This window comes from Panthera onca, chromosome B4 (genome assembly GCF_046562875.1).
Source record: "Panthera onca isolate mPanOnc1 chromosome B4, mPanOnc1 haplotype 2, whole genome shotgun sequence".
Classification (NCBI taxonomy): Eukaryota; Metazoa; Chordata; class Mammalia; order Carnivora; family Felidae; genus Panthera; species Panthera onca.
Window position 1 is genome coordinate 81736261 of NC_138345.1, and position 18375 is coordinate 81754635.

Below are 18375 nucleotides of genomic sequence, written 5' to 3' on the forward strand. Positions count from 1 at the left end.
TGACAATAAATTTCATATATTTAAAAAAAATAAAAAATAAAAAATAAAACTAAATTTACATACCTTAAAAAAAATAAATAAAATAAAATAAAAATGAAATAAATAGAACTACCATATGATCCAATAATCCCACTTCTAGGTATATATCCAAATAATTTAAATCAAGATCTTGAAGAAATATGTGCACTACTGTGACATTATTCACAATAAGCAAGATATGGAAATAACCAAAGTGTCTGTAAACAAATGCATGGATAATGTAAATGTGATAAATAGGTGTGTGTGTGTGTGTGTATATATATATATATATATATATATATATATATATATACATATATACACCTATATATATATATATATATATATATACACCTATATATATATATATGCCTGTATATATATATATATACACCTATATATATATATATGCCTGTATATATATATATATACACCTATATATATACGCCTGTATATATATATATATATATATATATATATATATATATATACCTATATATATATGTGTGTGTGTGTATATATATAAATATAAAATATATATAATGGAACATTATTCAGCCATAAAAAGAAGGAAATCCTTCCATTTTCTTTTTTTTTTATATTTCCATTTGAAATGGTTTTTATTTTTTAATTTTTTAATTTATTGTCAAATTGGCTAACATACAGTGTGTAAATTGTGCTCTTGGTTTTGGGGGTAGATTCCCATGGTTCATCACTTACATACAACACCCAGTGTTTATCCCAACAAGTGCCCTCCTCAATGCCTATCACCCATTTTCCCCTCTCCTCCACCCACCACCCCATCAACTCTTCAGATTGTTCTCTGTATTTAAGAGTCTCTTATGGTTTGCCTCCCTCCCTCTCTGTTTATAACTATTTTTTCCCCTTCCCTTCCCTAATGGTCTTTGGTTACATTTATCAAGATCCACATATGAGTGAAAACATATGATATCTGTCTTTCTCTGAGTGACTTATTTCACTCAGCATAATAACTTCCAGTTCCGTCCACGTTGCTGCAAGTGGCACGATTTCATCATTTTTTAAGGCAACCAAATACTTCCTTTTAGATCCCCAGCATACACACCAGGTGTTCTTTCTACCCTGGCTCTCATATTCAGAATTTCTCAAACTTTTTGGGAGTTAAGTTCATTAGGATATAAACAGAAGAAACTCTCTCAAAGAAGCGTAAGAAATGGTTGCAGTGGCATCTCAAAGAGGCCAAATTCACCAAGTACAGCCAAACATAACAAATTCTAGGATGCCATCAGTTGCCTTCTCTCCCTCTCTCCTGCCTCCCTCCATCTCTATCTCCATCTCTACCATCTTTATTTCTATCTCTATTTCATTATTGCTCTGTACCCACTTCTTGCACCATAAACTAGCTTCCTGATCATTTGTCCACTCCTGCATGGCCTTTTATACCTGCCCATGAAGTCTAAGTCTTCTTCCAGTTCAATTGCCCTCAGCAAACTCAGACACTGTAGCCCATGTATAAATGCCCAGGAAAGAGCTTCTAATTGTGGCAGCTCAAGCCTCATGTCAACAAAGCTCCAATTATTGCTGGTCAAACAGCGGCACTTTCTAGGATAAGCCCAAGAAAGATTCTCTTAGGGGAGGGTGAGATGGGAGGAATTGATCCCACATAATGAATATAAAATAATCTCTCTTTGTAGGCTTCTGACTGGACTGCATTTATCTCTTCTTTCACAAATTTACACCATCTTGGTTTTCTTTTCTCATCCTTTCCTCCTCTTCATCACCCATTTCCAATATATGACCTGTCTTGGTTGATATATCTTTGTCCTTCAGCCATGCCCATAGGCTTGTTTTATCTTCCCTACCAAGAGTCTGAGTGACGTAAGACTCTTGGTCAATTACACACTATCAGTCTCAACTTTGTATTTGCAACAGCTATCCTTATGTCTCTCTACCTAAGACTAAAAACTATATTTTAAAAAAATTGTTCACCCTAAAGAACTAAAGGAAAACTTCATAAAATCACAGATTTACCCCAGACGAACCCTGAAAACGGAAACTTTCTTCTCCCCAAATGCAAAAAGAAACTTCAGTACCACTGGTCTCTTAGCCAAATCCCTACTTAACACAATACCATGGGCCTCTCGCAGACTACATGGTCCTTGGAGATCAGTCTGCTATTGACATTGCCATGTAAATAATTGATGGACTGACTATATATGGACAGAAGGAGCTTAGCAATGCAGAATCCAAAAGGAAATGGTGAGGGGCCATGAAGGAAAGAAGTTCAATCCCATGGAGAAAAGGTAGAGGGATGTAGAGTATCCTGCCTTCTGTCAGAAAACAGAAATCAAGAACAATAGTCCAACACAAGAAGGAAAGAGGTTGTTCTGAAATAAATCCTGAGCTTTCCCTATGGCAATATATTAATGCCACTGACAATAGGAAGCAAACGCTACTTCTACATGCCTCATGCTCCTGAAGAGAAATGGAGCATGCTGCAGAATTAGACATACCTGTTCTCAAATCCCAATAATTCAAGGTACCTGCTATGTGACTTTGGGAAAGTTACATAACTTCTGGATATTTAATTCCCTCATCTACAAAATAGACAAAACAGTAATAGCAATAATAGTAACTCGTCTTATATTTATCATATTCCAAGCACTTTTCTAAGCACTCTACATACATTTACACATTTATTAGTTCATATGACAAATTTATGATATAGGTACTATTCTTACCACCATTTTAGAGATGAAGCAACTGAGACACAGAGAGGCTAGGTAACTTGCTGAAGATCACATACCTACTAAAGTAGGTGACCTGAGGGGCGCCTGGGTGGCTCAGTGGGTTAAGCGTCCGACTTCAGCTCAGGTCACGATCTCGCGATCTCGCAGTCCGTGGGTTCGAGCCCTGCGTCGGGCTCTGGGCTGATGGCTCAGAGCCTGGAGCCTGCTTCCGATTCTGTGTCTCCCTCTCTCTCTGCCCCTCCCCCGTTCATGCTCTGTCTCTCTCTGTCTCAAAAATAAATAAATGTTAAAAAAAATTTTTTTTAATAAATAAATAAAAAATAAAGTAGGTGACCTGAGAGCTTAATAATAGCTACTGCCTCAAATGTTGTTGTAAGCATAAAATAAGAAAAATGGAAGTTGCTACAAATCTGCCCAGCTCAAGTAAACCACTCAAAAAACTGACATTGTTGCATTTTTTTAACTATTGTTATCATCATTATTGTTTCAGTTCCCACAAGGCTTTTATCCTGTAACTGACACTCTTGTGGCAACTTCCTCATGAGTCTGTTGGGAATATCATCCCCAGTTACCTGTCAAATGTTAATCCCCAACATTATTTCTTCTAAGGACTAACTAAAATTTTCTAGACCTGGGTCCCCAGGGCATAATTTATCCCTTAATGTCTCTGCTGAGTAAAGTAGATAAAGTGTGTATCACTCAAACTGGTAGAAAATCACAAAGAAATCCACAACAAGTCTTTAGACAAAATGGAGAAAATGAGACTTTGAAGAGTAAAGATTTCCATTAGCTTATATAAGGCAGCATTTTCAAGAATTATGGATCCAATTCTAATTTGAATCAACTGTAGAAAGAGCAGTAGCAAGTGAGAGCTAGAAACTATTTCTTTTCACACCAGTGCTCAAGAAGCTTGTATACTTTGCAAGAAAACACAGCATGGATCAGCATTAGAAAAGAAAGTATGTCACATTTTATTCTACTTTTTCATCCACATCTGACATCTCAATTTTGATTCATAGTATCGAGAGGTAAAATCCCTCATCATCTTTCCTGAGTATCAAAAGTGAGTACATCCACAGTCATCAATGTTACCCGGCTGTGGTGATGGATTAGAAAATCTGATTATGATTTCTACTTTTGTTTTCTAACATTAAAAATCTTGTTTTTTAGGGGTGCCTGGGTGGCATGGAGCCTACTTTTAAAAAAATCTTGTTTTTTAAAAAATGTTAATGACCAAAATGGGTATAACGTAAAAGGGAAAATCTTCCACCCTTTGTGCAGTAGCATTCCAGAAATAACTATCATTGACCATTTGGTATTCTTCCAGATTATTTCCGTGCACTTAGAAATATACATATAAATTTCCAGTTCCCTACACTGATAAAAATCATACTATATATAATGAATACCAACCTGTTTATTTCACTAGGAATATATTGTAATCATATCCAAGCCAGTACAAATCAAATTTCCCATTTTATTCCAAATAGGAATGATTATAATTTACTTAGCCATTCACCCGTTGGTGGAATTTTTATTATTTATAGCTTTTCACTACTACAATGATAAAATGAACACCTTTGAACAATCAAATATGTACACTTGTGCTGGCATTTATGTGAAATATGAATGTAAGTTTTTTAATGACAATATAGAGAAATTCTTCAAAGACCAAAGGCTGGTGAACAAAAGCCTGAGCCTCCCAGTCAGAACATGACATTTTCTGGACCTTATAGTCCAATGAAACAATGGTCCAGGTTCATGGATGGGCTCCACTGTGAATCTGTTCCAGATAAGCACCCAGTTCAGAAGAGACCTTGATATTCCATAGTTTCTGGGAATCTGGAAGATCACAACAAAAGGGAAATGCCCAAAAGGATCCTTGCATCTAGCAAGTTATTTCCTCAGACGAATCCTCATTAATCTGTAAGGAACCAGGCTGACTCTTCCCTAGTTTTCTATACCAGAGTTGCATCTATGTCTTAGAGAGTGAAAGAGCATAAGAAGGGATCCAGATGCAGATAAACATTCCTCCCTGAATATTTAAAGGAGTTAAAGCAAGTTTTATTGGAATTATTAGCTGTTATCTCTCTCCTGTCAGTTAAAACTAGGAGAAAGGGATTCATACAGAAAAGAACTCAAAATTCCAAAGCTTTCTCAAGCCCTGCTCCCAGGCACAAAAGCCAGGACATGTAAAAAGAGCTATTCACTCCTGCACTGGAGGGTTGGGGATTGTTATCAGGCAGAGCAAAAGGATAGCAAAAGGATAGGACAGGTGCCAAATATGTGGGAGAGGACAGCAAAGAAGCAAACAGCTAAAGCATTAAGGCTGTTCTATAATAGGAAAGGAGTTGCATAGATATGAAAGGAAAAGTAAGATTAAGAGAATAAAAATTAAAATGCAAGGCATGCATTAAGAAGACCAGGTGGCCATGTGTTGTTCTAAGGAAAGGGTCTTAGAAATAAAGCCTCCTATATGGGAACTTTAGCAAATTTTGTGAAGGGCTGGATTGAAACAAATATTCTCTTTGGGTCAGGTGGACAAAAGAATTTCCCATGAACAAATTCCATAGTAAATCCACATTCTCACTCAATATTTCTGAGATTTCCTGTCTTTCTCATCACTCATTTATCTCCTTCTCAGCTTCACAGGCAGCAAAGGTTAGCAATGAAAAACCAAACCTTTCTGACAGAATTCATTCTGCTGGGACTATCAGACATCCCGGAGATCCAACTTGTAATCTTTATATTTCTCTTCCTCACCTACATATTCAGCATCATTGGAAACCTGACAATCATCACCCTTACTCTACTGGATTCCCACCTCCAGACTCCCATGTATTTCTTCCTCCGGAATTTCTCCTTCTTAGAAATTTCCTTTACAACCACTTTTACTCCCAGGCTGCTCTTCAGCATCACAACTGGAAACAAGAGCATCAGCTTTGCTGGCTGCTTCACTCAGTATTTCTTTGCCATCTTCTTCGGAGCCACAGAGTTTTACCTTCTGGCTGCCATGTCCTTTGACCGCTATGTGGCCATATGCAAACCCCTGCATTACATGACCATTATGAGCAGCAGAGTCTGCATCCAGCTGGTCCTCTGCTCTTGGTTGGCTGGATTCCTAATCATCATATCCCCAATCATCCTGACCAGTCAGCTGGATTTCTGTGCCTCCAACATGCTGAATCATTATTACTGTGACTATGGACCCCTCCTAGAAATATCTTGCTCAGACACAAGATTCCTGGAGCTGGTTGACTTTATCTTAGCAGTTGTGACCTTGGTGGTCACTCTGGTGCTGGTGATTCTCTCCTACACAAACATCATCTGGGCCATTCTCAAGATCCCCTCAGCTCAGCAAAGGAAAAAGGCTTTTTCCACGTGTTTTTCCCACATGATTGTCATCTCCCTCTCTTATGGCAGCTGCATCTTCATGTACATAAAACCCTCAGCTAAAGAAGGAGTTGCCTTCAATAAGGGGATAGCTGTTCTCAATACTTCGGTTGCTCCTTTATTGAACCCATTCATTTACACCTTAAGGAACAAACAAGTAAAACAAGCCTTCAAGGATGTGACCAGAAAAATAGTGCATCTTTATTCATTTTAATGGCCTCAAAATCAATAGAAATTTTGAATGAAATTCTTGAAGGTACTCCAACTGATAACTTGAGCTTCTGATATCTCTTTTTTAATGTTTTTATTTATTTTTGAGAGAGAAAGAGTGCAAATGGGGGAGGGGCAAAGAAAGAGGATGGACAGAGGATCCAAGGCAGGCTCTGTGCTGACAGCAGAGAGCCCGATGCATGGCTCGAACTCATGAACTGTGAGATCATGACCTGAACCAAAGTCAGATGCTTAACTGAGCCACCCAGGCGCCCCTGATATCCCCTTTAAAGTAATTTCTCATATGAATCGATTGTGAGCATGCATCAAAATTTTGTTTTAAATTTGCAAGCAAGAGAAAGATATTCAAAGATCCTTTTTCTGGTACATATAAGGGGGAAATTAAGGGGAAATATTAGGGGGAAATAAGAGGGGAAATTAGGAAAATAATATTTTTGGACTACATATAAAAAAGAACAATCTGATTAAAAATTATTTTGCTTATCATAAATCGGGTGATCAGCTGAATGTTTAAGTCTGTTTTCCCATGAAAAGCTGTTAGTCTTACCAATCTCTATCAAAAAGTTGTAAGCCCATTTTTTCAGAAATTCCTCCATACTTCCCAGAAAATATTATTCATGATGTCACACACACACAAATTATACTTCAGATCATCTTTCTCAGGTTTTCAACTATTTGCTTTCTGAAGTTTCTCCCTCTGGCAGCTCTTAAAGGTTGCCTCTTTCTGGCATCTCCTATAGAAAATATTTCCTACTGTAAAGGACAGCATGGAATTTCATGATCATTCATAAGGACATTTCTGACTCATTTGAGAGCTGAAATCAGAATGATTTGGGTTCCATTTAAAGGAAAAATCGACGAAGAGATTATCTTAGGCCATGTTGACAATGATTAAAATCTATAGAAGCTGGAGTGTGGCAAAGTGTGCCTGACTTTTAAAGAACACAGTAAATCCTTGGTTTTTGAGCATAATTCATTCTAGAAACATGCTTGCAATCCAAAGTACTTGTATATCAAGGTGAATTTCCCCATAAGAAATAAGGGAAACTCAGATGATTCGTTCTATAACCCAAAAATATTCATAAAAACTATTACAATACTGTAATGTAATACAATACAAAATAATCAAGAAAAAACAAAATATAAAGAAAAGTAAACAAATTAACCTGAATTTGCCTTTGAAAACCCTCATGGCTGGTATGAGGGAGACAAGAGAAAGGAGGGCTATTGTGTAGGACAACTTTCACTATCACTAACAGAATCACTGGTACCTATTGGCTCAATGGAATCTTTTACTTTTCATGCAGCTTTAGAAGCTATCCAATGACACTTGCTTCGCCTCCTTTTGAAGATTTCGTTGAAAAGTGATATTGCATTGTCGTTAAACAGATTCATCACTCACACTACTACAGTCTTATTCGGGTGGTGCTTTTCTACAAAATTTTTCACTGTTTCCCACATTTTACACATCTTTCTAATCTCATTTGAAGTGAGGGATTCCCCCAACTTTTTCTCCTCCTCTGCAGACAAGGTCTCCTCCATAACCTCTTGCTGTTGCTCACGATGCAACAGTTGGAAGCAAAAGTCAGATGCCAGTTGTGGGCATCTTCCAAAGTTCTATAAAATCACTGATTTCTGCCCAACACTGTGGCCTGAGACTGAGCATCCAAGCATGGGAGATGATCACCCACCATCCCACAGTGAGAGAGAGAGAAGAACCATTGGCTCAGTTGTGATCATGTGACATTCTGCATCACATACTACTCATATTGCAAGACATTGCTCATTTATCAAGTTAAAATTTATTAGAAATGTTTGTCCATCTTGTGTAACACATACAGAACAAGTTCCTTGAAATCCAAGGTTTTACTGTACATTTGTAGATGAGACTGAGGAAGTTGGAAGAGTTACAAATGCTACTTAGGGAGGCTTTAGGATACTATGGTCTATTAACTGTCTCCACAACTTCCTGCAGTTCAAGTCCCTTGGCTGCCCCTCTGACTTTGCCAATCCTTCTGGTAAATGCTTCTGGCAGTCAAGTAGAGCCACATGGCCTCTACTCCTAAGGGCCCATTATCACCATGAAAATTAACAAGCCCAACTCTGTGACCATCCGTCCTACTATCATCCCTAGTGAATGAGTGTCATTATTGAACTTTTAGTGATGCTGATGTCCCTCTCAGCAGCATATTCCTTATGTCCTCAGTGAATGTATCCTATTGACCCTCCTGTAGAACAAATCTTCTAGTGAATCTAATGCTCTTACATCATTCCATTATGCTTACCTCCTTCAGGCTTTTTATTCCTTCCATTACCATCCTTCAGGGAAAGTCAGGTATTTCCACATCACTCAGTATTGTTGGAAATCACTTTTTCAGGTTCTAAAAGCCACCCCAGCAGTGAAATGGGGTTGTTGCTAAGATGTGAAATCCCACATCTTGAGGATGTCAATAAATTCTTCCTCAGCCACTATTATATTCTGGGACTCTGACCAAAATCCAATCCCAGAGACACTTTTCTGACTTCTGCCAGTACAAGCTAGCCAACTCTTTCAATTTTTCTAGTGTATATGTTCTTCCCTCCTTCGCCAAGCCCAGTATGTCCTCAGATGGATAATACTAGTTACCAGCCTGGCATCCAGGAGAAGAACTGAGGAAGAAGCATCTGGTGCCCTATAAGAGAGAGGCCTCAGAAGCATCTTTCAGCCAACTCTTGGTAGGGAAGAGTGGGCCACCTCTACAAATCCAAATTGTTAATAGCAAGCAACAGTCAAAATCCTCACAAGCATTCATCCATATGTGCCTTTTCCATGTTTCCAGTACCCATGTTTTCCCCATTAGGGTCTTGAGTTTCATAACTGATCTGCCTTGGATGAGCATTGAAATGTCTCTGGAGTTCTATACTTCTAACAAGTAGATCAACATGTCACTCAACTATGTCTGCCCTTCAACTACAGGAGATAAGGGCCTCTTTGTAATTTACAACATAAGTAGACCCTCTGGCTCTCATTCATAGCCACTAACTGCTTGTTAACATCCCTTAACTCTCATTATCCCTCATCAAGGCATCAATATAACTTGGCAGTAACCAATCAACTCTACCATCTTTGTAGGCATTTATTTCCCTGTATTTTTAAAATGCCTACATCATCACATCTGCCACTGCATTCCCCTTCTCTGAGACATTTTTCCAGATCAACATCAGTGAATTTAGCAACTGAGCCACCACACTATACACAAGATATTACAAGCCCATAATGGAAGGATTTTGAAGATTATGGTGCACTGAAATTATTGATAGCAACAACAAAAACTAAATTCAGTTCAACTCCTGACTAGGATGAATAAACCTATCATTATCTTTACAGAATAAAATACACACCCATTTCTCCACTTCTGTATATAAATACTATTTATCTCAGTCTCTACTATTTGTATACATGTAATGTCCAACATACAATCAAAGATTACAATACAAGGGCACCTGAATGGCTCAGTCAGTTATGCGTCCAACTCTTGATTTTGGCTCAGATCATGATTTTGTGGTTCATTTGAGTCCCATGACGTACTCTGCACTGACAGAACAGTACCTGCTTGGGATTCTGCCTCCCTCTCTCTCTGTCCCTACCCCCCCCAAAAAATAAATAAGTAAACATTTTTTAAATTATAATGCACACAAAAAATCAAGAAGAAGCAACTCATTATCAAAACACAATTTTGAACCTAACTCTGAGATGACACGTATGTTGGAATTATTATTCAAGGACTATAAAATAATTACAATTGCTCTGTTAAAAGATTTAATGAGCAAAGTGGACAACACGCATGAACAGTTGGGAAACTTTAACAGAAAGAGAGAAAGTGTGTGTGTGTGTGTGTGTGTGTGTGTGTGTGTGTGTGTGTGTGTGTTTAGCATAATGGAACGCTAGCACTAACATCTACGTGAACAAAAATAAAAAACTCTGTAATGGGTTCATAAGCCTACTGGACACAGTTTAGGAAAGAATCAGTGAAAGTGAATACAAGTCAACAGAAATTATCCAAATTAAGTACAAAGAGAAAAAAGTATGGGAAAAAAAGTAGACCATTTCAGAGCAATTGGACAATATAAAACACTCAAAAATATGTGCAATAGAACTCCCAAAAGAAAAGAGAAAATTGGGCAGAAAGAAATATCTGAAGTGATGTCAGGTAATTTTCCAATCGTAATGAAAGAAAACAAAACACAGACCCAAGAAAACCAGAGAACCCATTGCAGAATATCAGGATGAATGATACACACAAACATCTCTCCCCCCTCCCCCCCAAACACACACACACACACACACACACACACACTTAGATATATCATATAAAACTTACAAAAACCAAAATAAGAATATTTGATGAAATCATTCCAAGAAAAAACAAACTACTCATTAAGAAAAACAAGCATGAGAATTTCAGTAGATTTCTCAAAAGAAATTATTCCACCCGGAAGACAATGGTATGGCAGCTTTAAAATACTGGGAAGAATTCTATTGACCTAGAATTCTATGCCCAGTGAAAATATCTTTCAAAAATTAAGGCAAAATAAGGAATCTTCAAAGAAAAAAAAGGCAAATCAAAACTACAATGAGATATCATCTTTCACTTGTCAGAATGGCTAAAATCAAAAACACAAGAAACAACAAGTCTTGGCAAGGATATGGAGAAAAGGGAACACTCATGCACCATTAGTGGAAATTCCACAGTGGTGTGGCTGCTGTGGAAAACAGCATGGAGATTCCTCAAAAAGTTAAAAATAGAACTACCTTATGATCCAACAATTGCACTCCTGGGTATTTACCCAAAGAATACAAGAACACTGAATAAAAGGAATAAATATAGGGATGTCTGGGGGGCTCAGTCAGTTAAATGTCTGACTCTTGGTTTTGGCTCAGGTCATGATCTTGCAGTTCATGGGTTCAAGCCCCCCATTGTGCTCTGTGCTGAGATAACAGCATTTACTCTCTCTTCCTCTCTCTCTGTTCCTTCCCTGCTTGTGTCCTCTCTTTCTTCCTTTCTCTCTCTCTCAAAAATAAATAAATGAACTTTAAAAAAAGGAATACATGCACCCCTATGTTTATAGCACCATTATTTACAATAGCCAAGATATGGAAACAGCCCAAGTATCCATCAATTGATGAATGGATAAAGAAGATGTGTGATACACACACACACACACACACACACACACACACACACGAGAACATTTATTCAGCCATTAAAAAGAATGGAATCTTGTCATTTGCAATGACATAGCTGGAGCTAAGCAAAATAAGTCAGTCAGAGAAAGACAAATACCAATGATTTCACCCATATGTGGAATTTAAGAAACAAAACAAACAAGCAAAGGGGGAAGGAAGGAAGGAAGGAAGGAAGGAAGGAAGGAAGAGAAAGAAAGAAAGAAAGAAAGAAAGAAAGAAAGAAAGATCAAGACACAGACTCTTAACCATAGAGAACAGACCAATGGCTACCAGAGGAGGTGGGTGGAGGGATGGGTTAAATAGGTGATGGGGATTAAGAAATGCACTTGTGATGGGGCGCCTGGGTGGCTCAGTCGGTTAAGCGGCCGACTTCAGCTCAGTCGGTTAAGCGGCCACTTCATGATCTCGCGGTCCGTGAGTTCGAGCCCCGTGTTGGGCTCTGTGCTGACAGCTCAGAGCCTGGAGCCTGTTTCAGATTCTGTGTCTCCCTCTCTCTGACCCTCCCCTGTTCATGCTCTGTCTCTCCCTGTCTCAAAAATAAATAAAATGTTAAAAAAATTGAAAAAAAGAAAAGAAATGCACTTGTGATGAGCACAGAGTGATGTATGGAGGTGTTGAATTACTGTATTCTACACCACCTGAAACTAATATAACAGTTTATATTAACTAACTGGAATTAAAATAAAAGCTTTTTTTAAAAAAAAAGTTGACAGAAAATGCCATGGAGTCATTTCTAGACAGTGTATTTTAAGTCCTAGAGGGTGAATGGGGTAATAGATAAAATGTCAGCAATGTTCTGATCTCAAGGCTATTGAATGCAATAGCATTATGAGATACAGAGCTCAATGATCCCCCAAAAAACAGCTTATACACAACATTTGCTGTAACTCCCTGACATTCCTTGAAACCACATGCACTCCCTTCATGCCTTCATGTAGCCACCAGATATATGTCTGGCTAATGTCTAAAGATCCTTTGTGTTATGGTCTTTCATCCATTTTAATTTTATTTTTGTGTATGGCATAAGAAAGTGGTGTATGGTGTAAGAAAGTGGTCCAGTTTCATTCTTCTGCATGCTGCTGTCCAGTTTCCCCAACACCATTTGCTGAAGAGACTGTCTTTTTTCCATTGGATATTCTTTCCTGTTTTGTCAAAGATTAGTTGGCCATAGAGTTGTGAGTCAATTTTTGGATTTCTATTCTGTTCCATATATCTATGTGTCTGTTTTTGTGCCAGTACCATACCATCTTGATGATTTGTAAGATAGCCTGAAATTCAAAATCGTGATGCCTCCAGTTTTGTTTTCTTTTTCAAAGTTGCTCTGGCCATTCAGAGTCTTTTGTGGCTCCATACAAATTTTGGGGTTGTTTCTTCTAGTTCTGAGAAAATGCTGTTGGTATTTTGACAGATATTGCATTAAATGTGTAGATTGCTTTGGGCAGTATAGACATTTTAACAATGTTTGCTCTTCCAATCCATGAGCATGGGATGCTTCCACAGAGCACACATTTTTCAGAATACACATGGAACATTCTCCATAAGATCACATATTAGGTCACGTATTAGGCTCAACAAATACAAAAAGAAGGAAATCATACCATGTACCTTTTTTGACCACAACACTATGACACTAGAAGTCAACCACAAGAAAAAATCTGGAAAGACCACAAATACATGGAAGTTAAACAACATGCTACTGAACAATGAATGAATCAACAAGGAAATAAAAAAATAAATGACAAGAATACACGGAAACAAATGAAAATGAAAACAAAACAGTCCAAAACCTTTGGGATGCAGCAAAAGTGGTCCTAAGAGGGAAGTATATACTAATACAGGTCTAACTCAGGAAGCAAGAAACATATCAAATAAACCACCTAACCTTACTCCTAAAGGAGCTAGAAAAGAACAACAAGTGAAGCCTAAAGACAGAAGAAGCAAGGAAATAATAAAGATTAGAGCAGAAATAAATGATATAGAAACTAAAAAATATAATAGAACAAATCAAAAAGGGAACTAGTTCTTTGAAAAAATTAATAAAATTGATAACTTCTAGCATGACTCATCAAAAAGAAAAGAGGAAGGACCCAAATATATAAAATCATAAATAAGAGAGGAGAAATCATAACCAACACCACAGAAATACAATTATAAGAGAATATTGTAGGGGCGCCTGGGTGGCTCAGTTGGTTGGCTGACCGACTACAGCTCAGGTCATGATCTCACAGCCTGTGAGTTCGAGCCCCACATCGGGTTCTGTCCTGAGAGCTTAGAGCCTGGAGCCTGCTTCCGATTCTGTGTCTCCCTCTCTCTCTGCCCCTTCCCTGCTTGCTGTCAGGCGCGCTCTCTCTCTCTCTCTCTCTCTCTCTCTCAAAAATAATAAACAATAAAAAAAACTTTAAAAGAGAGAATATTGTAAAAAACTACATGCCAACAAATTGGACAACCTAGAAGAAATGGACAAGTTCCTAGAAACATATATACTACCAAAAGTGAAACAAAAAGAAATAGAAAACCTGAACAGACCAATAACCAGCAACAAAATTGAATCAGTCATCAAAAAACTCCAAACAAACAAAATTCCAGCACCAAATGGCTACAAAGGCAAATGTACCAAAAATGTACCAAACGTTTAAAGAAAAATTAATACCTAATTCTTCTCAAACTATTCCAAAAAACACAAGAGGAAGGAAAAATTCCAAATCATTCTATGAAGCCAGCATTACCCTAATTCCAAAAACAGATAAAGACACTACGGGAAAAGGGAATTACAGGCCAAAATCTCTGACGAATCTATTTGCAAAATTCTAGCACACCAAATCCAACAATACATTACAAAAAATCACTCACCACAATCAAGGGAGATTTATTCCTGGGTTGCAAGTGTGGTTCAATACTCACAAATCAATCATCATGACACATGAGTTTGATACCCACTTTGGGTTAGCTTGAGTCCTGCTTTGGGCAAAAAACATGAGCCCTGCTTTGGGTGAGCCCCACTTGTCTGTCTCTCTGTTCTCTCTCTCTCTCTCTCTCTCTCTCTCTCTCTCTCTCTGCCCCTCACTCACTTACAACCCCTTTCTCTCTCAAAAAAAAAAAAAAATGTCTAAACTACCCAAAGCAATCTACCCATGTAATGCAAGCCCTATCAAAATACCAACAGCATTTTTCTCAGAGCGAGAACAATCATTCCTAAAATTTGAATGGAACCACAAAAGACCCCAAAGAGCCAAAGCAACCTTGAAAAAGGAAAACAAATCCAGAGATTGGGAGGAGGGAGATTCGGGGAAGTGTTTATTAAAGGGTAATGGGGGCACCTGGGTGGCTCAGTCAGTTGAGAGTCCGACTTGGGCTCAGGTCATGATCTCACAGCTCATGAGTTCAAACCCCACGTCAGGCTCTGTGCTGACAGCTCGGAGCATGGAGCCTGCTTTAGATTCTGTGTCTCCCTCTCTCTCTGCCCCTAACCCACTCGCATCCTGTCTCTGTCTCTCTCAAAAATAAATAAACATTTAAAAAAAATTAAGGGTAAATGGTTTCATGTTGTAGGAAATGAATTAGTCCTAGAGATCTACTATACAGTATAGTACCAATAGTGAACAATATTTAAAAATTTGTTAAAAAAGTAGTTCTTATGTTAAATACTCTTATCACAAGCAAAAAAATAAAAACAGGGAGAGAAGGATACTTTTAGAGGTGACAGTTAGGCTTATTGCACTGTTCATGGTGACTTTTCATAGTATATACTTCAAACTCATCAAGATGAATACATTACATACATATAACATTTTTGTATGTCAATCATACCTCAACATAAATAAATAAGTATACATACATACATACATACATACATAATAAACTGCCACCTTAGAATCTATATTCAGTTAAGGTATCCTAAAAAACTAAAGATTATTATTTCTTGTTCCAGCAAAGATGAAGTAGAAGCATTCCTCACAGATATTACAACTAAAAATCCTGGAGAGAACACAAGCAAGCATAAGAAGGCTGTGAAAGAAGGAAGACTACCTAGGGACCTCAATAATTGAGGAACAACATGCCAGTGAGACTCCTGGGTTTTCTATCAACTCTCATATATCCCAGATAGAGAACTTAAGAAGCTTTCAATCCAGAACCATCAACAGGCACAAAAATATAAAAACTCCCCAAAAAGGCTATTTCTCCTAACCAAAGGACCAGGAGAAAGATGAGCTAACAATGGAGAACCTCTGGGGAATAGCTTCCCTACTCCAGTGAAACACCAACAGAAAAAATACACACCCCAACCTTTGCAGCTTCAGCAGAACCAGACAGGGAGTTGATTTTCGATTCCGCCTTCCCACCCTGCATAAGTGGTATTGCAATGATTTCCCACACCTAGCAATGTTGGCTGGTCTCAGAAGATAGCTATCTTCCATCTCATAACTGGCTGTAGCAGGTGGTTCTCTAATTCCTCCATCAGATAGTATCAGCAGGGCCAAAAGTGGAGTAGATCATCCATCCCCTACACAATGAAAGCATCTCACTCTGCTTTCCCAGGCAGGATGCTGTCAGTGGGCTGAGTGGGAAGCTGATCTTTCATTCTCATCCAGTGGAAATAGGGAATGCTTCAACTCCCTCTGCAGAGTAGTATCAGCAGGTCCAGTGTTGAGCCAGCCTCCACTCCCACCTGGAGGTGGTGTCATTTGAAGCTACATTCTACTTTCTTCCACCCTTGCTGTCATTGGGGTCCAAGGGGAACTGAAACTCCACACCCACCTGAGAGCAACAAGACTGAATGAGGCAGTACTAAATAGGACTAGTCAACACTCTGGCCCTCTACAGTGTAAGTGAGGCCAGTGGGGAGCTAAGCCTCCACTCCCATCTGGCATTAACAAGTCAGAATGATGTTGTGTGAGGCAGAGGTAGTGTGAGCTCTTCTTCTTCTTCCCTGTGTGAGCAGGGCCCAGTGGAGAGCTGACCCTCCACCTCTATCTACCATCAATGATATGGAATGAAGTGGTGTGAGATGGGCTAGTTGGCCTCCCCATTCACCCACTTCCCCTGGCCAGCAAAGATTAGCATGGAACTAGGAAGCCCGACTCTGCAGCAACAAAGTGGTATGAGTCAGATCTCTGTTTGCCTCTCCCTGATGATAGCAGGGTCTAGTGATGGGGTTAACTGTACAGTTCCACTTAAAGGCAAAAAGACAGTGTGAATCAGCACCCTACTTTCAGTGTGAAGGTGTCATCAAGGCTGAGAAGGAAGCTGAACTTCCACTCCACCCTACCCATCTGCAATGAGGCAGCATGAGTAGAGTGTTCACTTTTTTCAGGATGTTGTTGGCAGGGCTCAGCAAGAGGCTGAACATACGCAATCACATGCCCTTGTGCTTCACCTCATCAAAGAGACCAACTGCTAAAAAAATAGATAAATAAAATAGTATGTAGGGTTCAGAATATTATAATAAAATATCAAAAATACAATCCAAAATTGCTCATCACACAAAGAACCAGAAATACCACAATTTGAATGAAAAAAGACAATTAATAGATGCCAACACTGGGATGAATCAAATTTCAGAATTATCTCATATGGATTTTAAAGCACCCATTATAAAAATGCTTCTCTTAATTGTGGTTTCTCTTAAATAAATGAAAACACAGAAACTCTCAAAAAGAAATTAAAGTTATTAAAAGGAACTACACAGAAATTATGAAACTTTAAACATAATAACAGAAATCTTGAATACTCACTGGATGACCTCATGACTGAAGATACAATCAGTGAACTAGAGACAGATCAGTAGCATTTACCCAACTGGAACAAAAGAGAATAAATACATTTTTTTTAAATGAACAAAGCTAGTCAGTTGAGCCTCCAACTTCTGCTTGGTCATGATCTCATGGTTCATAAGTTTGAGCCCCACATTCGAGATGCTGTCAGTGTGGAGCCTGGTTTGGATCCTGGGTCCCCCTCTCTCTCTCTCTCTCTCTCTCTCTGCCCCTTCTCTGCTCATGCTCTCTTTCTCAAAAATAAACATTTTTTAAAAATGAGCAAAGCCAATTATCACCAAGATACTAGTAAATTGAATTCAACAGTACATGAAAAGAATTATTCACCATGAACAAGTGAGATTTATTCCTGGGTTTCAGGGCTGGTTCAATATTCACAAATCAATCAACATGACACACCATATTAATAAAAGAAAGGATAAGAACCATATGATCCTGTAAATAGATGCAGAAAAAGCATTTTACAAAAATAGCATCCATTCTTGATAAAGACATGGGTGGCAGGGGCACTTGGGTGGCTCTGTTGGTTGGGCATCTGACATCAACTCAGGTCATGATCTCACAATTCATGACTTCAAGCCCTGCATCAGGTTCTGTGTTGACAGCTCAGAGCCTGGAGCCTGCTTCGGATTCTGTGTCTCCCTCTCTCTCTGACCATTCTCTGCTCATATTCTGTTTGTCTCTATTTCAAAAATAAATAAATGTTAAAAAAATTTTTAAAGCCCTATATAAACTAGGGATAGTTGGAACATACCTCAATATCATAAAGGCCATATACAGCTAACATACAGACCCACAGCTAATATCATCCTCAATGGGGGAAAAATGAAAGCCTTTCCCCTACAATCAGGAACAAGACAAGGATGCCCACTCTCACCATTACTATTTAACATAGTACTTGAAGTCTTATCCTCCATAATCAGACAAGAAAAAGAAATAAAGGTTGGGGCACCTGGGTGGCTCAGTTGGTTAAACATCCAACTTTGACTCAGTTCATGATCTCACA

At 38.4% G+C, this 18375-nt stretch overlaps 1 protein-coding gene across 1 annotated transcript; it reads left to right on the top strand.

The window, feature by feature from the left end:
- Nucleotides 1-5408: 5408 nt before the first annotated feature.
- Nucleotides 5409-6354, top strand: LOC132677327 (olfactory receptor 6C4-like). The gene has a single exon (XM_060629181.3). It carries the CDS (start codon nucleotides 5416-5418, stop codon nucleotides 6352-6354), a length of 939 nt encoding a protein of 312 aa, XP_060485164.2. The 5' UTR covers nucleotides 5409-5415.
- The last annotated feature ends 12021 nt before the right edge of the window (nucleotides 6355-18375 follow it).

Excerpts from the sequence above, each read along its gene's own strand:
- LOC132677327 (XM_060629181.3), top strand. The coding sequence starts at position 5,416 with ATGAAAAACCAAACCTTTCTGACAGAATTCATTCTGCTGGGACTATCA.